Raw genomic sequence first — 8,006 nt, 5'->3', positions numbered from 1 at the left:
CTCCATGCCATATCATCCTACTGGCAACGGTCAAGTTGAATCCTCCCACAAAACAATATTGAATATCTTAATTAAAAAGCTTGAGGACGATAAAGGGCTATGGTCGGAGCTACTACCAGAGGTATTATGGGCCTACCGCACCATGCCAAAAACGAGCACAGGCGAAATGCCATATTCATTAGTCTATGGGACAGACACTATGATACCTGTTGAGGTCGGAGAGCCTAGCCTGAGATACTCCAATAAAAGTAGATCAAAAAATGATGAGAACAGAAAATAAGACCTAGACGAGGCAGAAGAACAAAGAGACATGTCTTATGTAATGATGGTAGCCCAAAAACAACAAGCGAAAAGATACTACAACAAGAAGGCCAAAATATGACCACTCAAGCTGCAAGTGCTTTAACACGAGCACCCTCGAGTTCTACCTCGGAAACCTTCCCGTTAGCTTGCACGGGCTTATACACGTCAAGCTGAGCCTCGGCATAGACCCACATCTCATACAACTCCCCACACACGACGACATCATCCAAGGTATGAGATGTGGAGGGTTGTGACTGTTGTCGCACCTCCTCCACCTTCAAAGAAACAACCTGTTCGTTCAACACGGATAACTCTGCCTCCAGATCTTGCATCCGTTCCTCTAACCTCGCTACATAAGCGTCGACGTCTCCATCTCATTATCCCGCTCAGATCTACAAACACGAAGGGCGTCTTCCAGAGTCGCTACCTCAGATACAGCAGTCACCCTGCCCTTTTTAGCATGAGCTAATTCATTAGCCTTAATGCTCAATTCACCCCTCAGATCGACAACCTCCGCCTCTCTTTGACCAAGATCAGCAGTCAAGGTGGCCACCTGTGCCTGAAGGTCGGCGTTCTCGGCCATCACCTTCTTGCTCACCTCAAACTCATCCTCCTTGGCCTTAAGAGCCGCCTCAAGTTCACTACATCGGTTAGTGGCCTTCATAAGCTCTTTATCCCTCTCTTTTAGCTTTTCAACCTACTACACCAACTCTTCCTCCTTCTGTTTAAGCCCATCACGAAACAGCTGAAAATTGTTATCCTGAGTGAAGACATCGGCCAATGTACGGTGCTTGGTGCGGTACTCTTTGTACTTATAGGCCACTTTGCCAAAAACGGTCGTCCTTCGTTCATCCCTCCAATCACGCTCAATCTCCATGATGAGAGTTTGATATGCAGAGGAAAGAAAGTCAGCTTACGCAGATTACGCATACAAAACAAATCCAAAAAAATAAGAGAAAACACTTACCCACAAAGCCATGCCGGAAATACTCTGTGATAGCTCCGCGTCACTTATCACCTGAAGCGCCATGTTCTCGAAAGTAGCGCACAAAAGGTTAAATGCTGACACTGCCTGCTCGAAGTATGCCAAAAGGTCGTAATCCATGGGAATGACTACGTGTCGGTTAGGGCCCTCCGTCCTCACTTCCACGTGGGTATGTCTCTCCAAAAAGGCTCGCACATCTTTGGGATCGATGTCCAAGCCTGAACTACCGTCCTCTGTAAGCTTTGCTACATCCCCTCCGGTAGTAGAAGACGTGCCACCTTCAGCAGCACGTACAGGTCCCCCGCCTTGATATGCCTCTTCGGCCCTAGGGGACCTCCCTGCCAAAATGGCATCCGCCATAAAAACGGTCCTTGTGCTTGACTTAGGAAAATACGCCACTCTCGAAGCAATGATTTTTCTCTTTTCAACGTCGGTGGTGACGACCTTCCCAAGCTCCACCCTTCTCCTCTTTCTCGGCGGAGATTCATATCCGTTGGAAGACTCATTTATAGGGTGGGGTGGTAGGTAGGCCGAGAAGGTATCTCATCTTGTACAGCGACATCCTGAGGAGGGTCCCTTATTGATAAAGTCTGAGTACGACCTCCGCAGACGGACTTGGCTAAAGTAAATTGCATCCCCGCCGATATAATGGCCTGGCAAAATGCCGGGACTGTAGCCTTTTTTTTGGAAATCCGTCGGCCTATCACCACAAAGAGGTCGTATCAATAAACGACAACAAACAACCGAAGGCTGGAGAAAACGTAACACTTAATAGATGGAACCTTAGATCCAAAGCGTTTGAGAAAAGCGACCCAATCTCGAATCCCCACCACGTGAGGTAGCACGCGAGCTACTCAATTGTCAATGTCGACGACGGGAAAAGGTGCACGTCTCTCAGCTGCACAGAAAAATCACATGTGAATAAAAATCAGAAAGAATGAAAGTAGATAACAATCGTACATCATCGACACCTACGATTATGATTCCATTGCTTTAGAAATCCAGCAGGGGCTGACACCAAGTGCTCCGTTTTGATGAAAAAGTCTTGTGCCAAAACTTTCGACTTTCCCTGTCATCCGTTCCAACCACCAACCACCTGGTCCCACGATGGCACAGATGTATCATGGCACCCCTATGAAAGCTCGGGGAAAATAAATGTAATAGGTGGTGGATGTCAACCTCACACCCAACCTACTCTGCATACTTTGTTAGCATCAGAAAGATTTTATACAAGTACGGAGACAGCTGTACTGGGCAGACTTTGTAAAACCGACAGAACTTCTCTACTAGCGGAAGAAGAGGGAGGGTATGACCAATCATGAAAAGATACACATAAAAAGCACAATATCCAAGTCTATGGACCTCCACAATGTCCCCCCAGCCGGAACCATCTCGACGTAAGGTGGAATATGGTATATAGACTAGAGTTCATCTATCTGAGATGCCCGGTTTCAAAGATCATCAGAACGGGAGAAGGAGCAGGTTCCTTATGGTAATCGGTCCTGGACAAAGGGTTTCTGGGGAGTATCTCTTCTATGGTAGGGAAGCTATCACCCTCATCAGCCGCAATATCCTCGCCACTAGAAGGAGGGGCCACTGACAAAGGGGTGGCATCGGAAACTTCATCGTGTGCACGAGAGGTTTGGGACATCTCAATAACAGAGGGTGTGCTAGTAAACCTGAAGGGAGAGACGATGACCAAACGGGAAGATGGGAAGCAGAATCACAGAAACGGAGCTAAGAAAGATGATCAAATGAGAATAAGGTACACAAAAGGAAGAAAATGGAAAAAAATTCTGAAAAAACGTAACCCTCACCTTTATAGGGCTGAATGGCGCAAGAATCGAAGTAGAGGACTGTCAATGGCGCTAAACCAAAGCGACAAGCACACAGACACTGTCTCGGGAAGATGCATAATGATGACGTGCGTGGTAGTGACGTCACACCTTGATAACCACATCAATCAGAACTCTGCAGGTTGCGTTGTTCTTTCAATCTTAATCAACCCGACGTAATTTAATAGTCTCCCACAACGGAAACGAATGATGTCCGCTTATCGAGGACGTGTAGGGCTACGACCTCAACAAGTAGAGGGACTAACTGTATAGGTCCAAATTTGGTAACCACGGTAACGAATAAGCAAGACTTAGGACGGGGTCGACCACGACACAATGACTGACGGTCGTCCAAATGAAGGCCGATGACTAGAAGTGAGCAGTTGAGATAGGATAATAGCGGTAACTTAAACTCAGAAAGAGATAGGAAGAATATTTCTCTCGATATTCTTTATGTTGTATTTTTTAGGGTATTTTGGGGAATGTCCCTTATAAATAGGAAGCGATAATGAGCAAAGAGGGGATCTGCCTTTTTGAGATCTGAGACATATTGTAAAATTGAGAGAAGAATATACGAAAGAGTTGTCTTATTCACTTTATTCAAAAACATGTTGTTCAACCTTCGTCCATAAATCTCAAGATTCCACATTCATATCGACTGCTTACCTTTTCACGTTGTCAGAGAAGGAAAACACTCAATCACACAATCATTGGGTGATAATCCCTTTACACTATAACCCTTATCATTTCTTGCATTTATTATATATCTATGATATTACATATTTTGTCAATCATAACATATCAAGTTTACTATTTAATGCCCCTAAGCTCTACCCGTGGTACAAGAGTCTTGCTTTATTTGGTCTAAGGATTTATTAAATTCAACTGAGATACACCCTATTAACTTAGTATTAATGAATTTAGCAATAATTTGCTCAAACATCTATCCCATCATAATTGTCGGTTTTGAAGGTGTTGGACTTTAAGCCATTGGGCTTTAAAGTAGAAGAAGTGTGAATTGGAAATGGAGGGAAAATGAAAAATTTGAAGAAGTGAACTTTTGTCTTGCACTTTGTCCCTCATTGGTGAGGGACAACCACATTTGTGTGCTTATATATAGAATCACTTCTTAAAGCTCTTAAAAGGAGTTGAAGAGAATGAACCCTCGCGCTGTCATCGTCGTCGCTCGCTCGGCTTTGGCTTTGGATTTGGATTTGTCAAATGATCGATCGATAAGATTATTTTTTGGACAAAATTTATTTAATTATTTAATTAAATGCCAAATCACTGCTGAAAAAATGCCAGAATCCTGCTGAAGATTCAGAGAGTCTCTCTGGCCGAGGTTCTACCGCAACCGCGGTGGAACCGCGGTAGGCAGATTCAGAGAGCCTCTCAAACCGCGGTTCTGCCGCGGTCGCGGTAGAACCGCGACAGGCAGCGTATTCTTCTGAAAAGGCACCTTTTCCAGACACATCTTCTGATAATTGCCTATAAATTCTGATGCAAGGCTCCATTTTCGATATACGAAAAATACTCCAGAACTTCTTTCTTTCTGAATACACTGCATCCTAATTCGCAGTCTCTCCAACTCAAATTCGTAAGTGTGAGTTTGCTCCGTTCTTTGAGTTCGTTGGTATCCTGTAGTTTGTATTGCCACTATTGAAGGAAGGTTTATTCCGTTTTATCCTGGGAGGATTTAATCCATTACCTTGGCAACATGTGAGGGGATTAAAATTCCTTAAGGACACACAAGAAAATTGTGAACTCGGAATATTTCTTATTGTTTACTATTTTTTGTTCCAGTTTTTCCTTCTAACAGTTTTTCTTTAGTTTCCTCCTAATTTTGTGTTTCCACACAGGATTGTTAACAAGCTTAAGGAATCTTAAAAAAAAATCTAACAGTTCTGTGTTGAAATATATATATTAAACTGTTATCTATATTTTGTATACTGGTTTGGAGACTAAAGCCTTCGTGCTTTCTACTCCAATAATTGTTCTGTCCGATTTAAAGTATAACAAAACTTTACCGGAATAAGAAACGTACGGGTTTGAAGTATATAAAAACTTCACCATTGTTATGTGTTGTGTGTTTGGTTTGGTATTCAGTTTGAAGATATCAAAACTTCACTAATTTAACAAAGTTCTGTTTTGTTTCCAACTCTACAGAAACATGTTGAATGAAAACCAAACTAATGGAAATGTTGCAGGAATGGGTGCTACTGTTACGAGTGTTGCTGCCTCGTCAAGCCGTTCAACTCCTGCTCATGCTATGGCACCAGCAGAAAAACCCGGAAAGTTTTCCTGTATTGACTTCAAATGTTGGCAAATGAAGATGCTCTTCTATCTGACTACGTTGAGTTTGTAGCGATTCATCAAGGAGGATCCTCCAGTCCTGGCTGAAGGCACTCCGGATGACGAACGATTTGTGGTAACTGAAGCATGGAAACATTCTGATTTCTTGTGCAAAAACTACATTTTGAGTTGTTTGGAAGATAGCTTGTACAATGTCTATAGTGTCATGGAAACTTCAAAAGCATTATGGAATGCGCTTGAGAAGAAGTACAAGACTGAGGAGGCCGGACTTAAGAAGTTCGTGGCTGCAAGTTTTTGGATTTCAAGATGACTGACACTAGGTCGGTCATAACTCAAGTCCAAGAATTACAAGTCATTGTGCATGATCTCCTTGCTGAAGGTATGACCCGAATCAATAATTTTATTAATAAGATTTTTCGTGTTATTAATTGTGAATTTATTATTGAAGGTATGGTCATAAATGAGGCCTTTCAAGTCGCCACTTTCATTGAGAAGTTACCTCCGTTGCGGAAGGACTTTAAGAACTATCTTAAACACAAGCGGAAGGAGATGACACTTGAAGACTTGATTGTTCGTTTGAGGATAGAAGAAGACAACAAAAATGCTGAAAAGAAGTCACGTGGAAACTCGACAATAATAAGGGCTAACATTATTGAGGAGGCGCCACAAAATAAGAAGAAGAAGAAGGCTTCTGGACCAAAGAATTACCCAAGCAAGAAAACGTTCAAGGGTAATTGCAACAACTGTGGAAAATTTGGGCATAAGGCCGTGGATTGTCGTGCGTCATAGAATGATAAGAAGAAAAAGAACCAAGCTAACATGGTTGAAGATGGAATGGAGGACTTATGTGTCATGTTGTCTGAATGCAACTTGGTAGGAAATCCAAAAGAATGGTGGATAGATTCTGGAGCCACCCACTATGTTTGTGCTAACAAGGAGTTATTTTCTTCTTATGCCCCCGCAGGACCCGACGAGACAATCTTCATGGGAAATTCATCTACGGACAAAATTGAAGGAGTTGGCAAGATTGCGTTGAAGATGACGTCGGGAAAAATAGTGACTCTAAATCAAGTCCTCCATGTTCCAGAAATTCGCAAGAATCTTGTGTCTACCTCACTTCTTGTCAAGAATGGATTCAAATGTATTTTTGTTTCTAATAGTGTTGTACTTAGTAAGAACGATGTATATGTAGGAAAAGGTTACCTAAATGAGGGCCTTTTTAAGCTAAATGTAATAGCAGTTCCTATCAATAAAGTGAATGTTTCTTCTTACTTACTTGAGTCAAACACTTTATGGCATTCGCGTTTAGGTCACGTAAACTTCAAAACATTGCGGAAGATGATAAATCTAGAAGTATTGCCAAAATTTGATTGCATTAATTCCAAATGTCAAATATGTGTGGAATCAAAGTATGCTAAGCATCCTTATAAGTCCGTTGAAAGGAATTCAAGTCCTTTAGACTTAATTCACACAGATATTTGCGACATGAAGTCAACACCATCTCGCGGTGGGAAAAAGTATTTTATTACTTTTATTGATGATAGCACGAGATATTGCTATGTTTATTTACTTAATAGTAAAGATGAGACAATTGATGCTTTCAAGCAATACAAGAGTGAAGTTGAAACACAACTAAACAAAAAGATCAAAATGATAAGAAGTGATAGGGGTGGCGAATATGAATCTCCTTTTGAAGAAATATGTTTGGAAAATGGCATTATTCACCAAACAACTGCCCCTTACTCTCCACAATCTAATGGAATTGCGAAGAGAAAGAATCGAACGTTGAAAGAGATGATGAATGCGTTGTTGATAAGCTCTGGTTTACCACAGAACGTGTGGGGGGAAGCAATACTTACAACTAACCGAATAATCAACCGTGTACCTCATAGTAAAACACAGTCCATTCTTTATGAAAAATGGAAAGGAAGGAAGTCCAGCTTGAAATACTTCAAAGTGTGGGGGTGTTTAGCTAAGGTACAAGTTCCTAAACCTAAAAGGGTTAAGATAGGTCCAAAAACGGTTGATTGTGTATTTATTGGATATGTAACCAATAGCAAGGCATATCGTTTTCTGGTTCATAAATCAGAAAATCCTGAGATTCACGTTAATACGATAATAGAATCAGATAATGCTGAATTCTTTGAAACTATTTATCCGTATAAAAAGGAAAATGAATTGACCTATCAAAAGTCAAAATGACCTCGGGAGGAAATAATAAATGGTATGCCTAATGAAGAAAATCCAAGAAGAAGTAAACGTCAAAGGATATCTACTTCATTCGGTCCAGATTTTCTGACTTTTCTGTTAGAAAATGAGCCTCGTACCTTCAAGGAAGCAATGTCTTCCTCAGAAGCACAATATTGGAAAGAAGCTGTCAATAGTGAAATAGAATCCATATTGAGCAACCATACCTGGGAATTGGTTGATCTTCCTCCAGGTAACAAAACGTTGGGTTCTAAATGGATTTTCAAGAAGAAAATGAAGGACGATGGTACTATTGACAAATACAAGGCAAGACTTGTTGTCAAAGGATTTAGACAACGAGAAGGTCTTGACTATTTTGACAC

General features: G+C 41.5%; 1 protein-coding gene across 1 annotated transcript; it reads left to right on the top strand.

The window, feature by feature from the left end:
- The first annotated feature begins 5,293 nt into the window (after positions 1–5,293).
- Positions 5,294–6,225, top strand: LOC138873283 (uncharacterized). Its single transcript, XM_070151730.1, has 3 exons — positions 5,294–5,395; positions 5,489–5,726; positions 5,885–6,225. The coding sequence occupies exons 1-3, from the start codon at positions 5,294–5,296 to the stop codon at positions 6,223–6,225; spliced, it is 681 nt and encodes a 226-aa protein (XP_070007831.1).
- The last annotated feature ends 1,781 nt before the right edge of the window (positions 6,226–8,006 follow it).

The sequence above is a fragment of the Nicotiana sylvestris genome, chromosome 7 (genome assembly GCF_000393655.2).
Source record: "Nicotiana sylvestris chromosome 7, ASM39365v2, whole genome shotgun sequence".
NCBI classification, from domain to species: domain Eukaryota; kingdom Viridiplantae; phylum Streptophyta; class Magnoliopsida; order Solanales; family Solanaceae; genus Nicotiana; species Nicotiana sylvestris.
This window is presented reverse-complemented; position numbering and strand designations above follow the sequence as displayed.

Coding starts and splice junctions, on each gene's coding strand:
- LOC138873283 (XM_070151730.1), top strand. CDS start 5,294: ATGTTGAATGAAAACCAAACTAATGGAAATGTTGCAGGAATGGGTGCT. Junction 5,396..5,488: donor CAACTCCTGCTCATGCTATG/GCACCAGCAGAA, acceptor TTGAGTTTGTAG/CGATTCATCAAGGAGGATCC. Junction 5,727..5,884: donor TAAGAAGTTCGTGGCTGCAA/GTTTTTGGATTT, acceptor TTATTATTGAAG/GTATGGTCATAAATGAGGCC.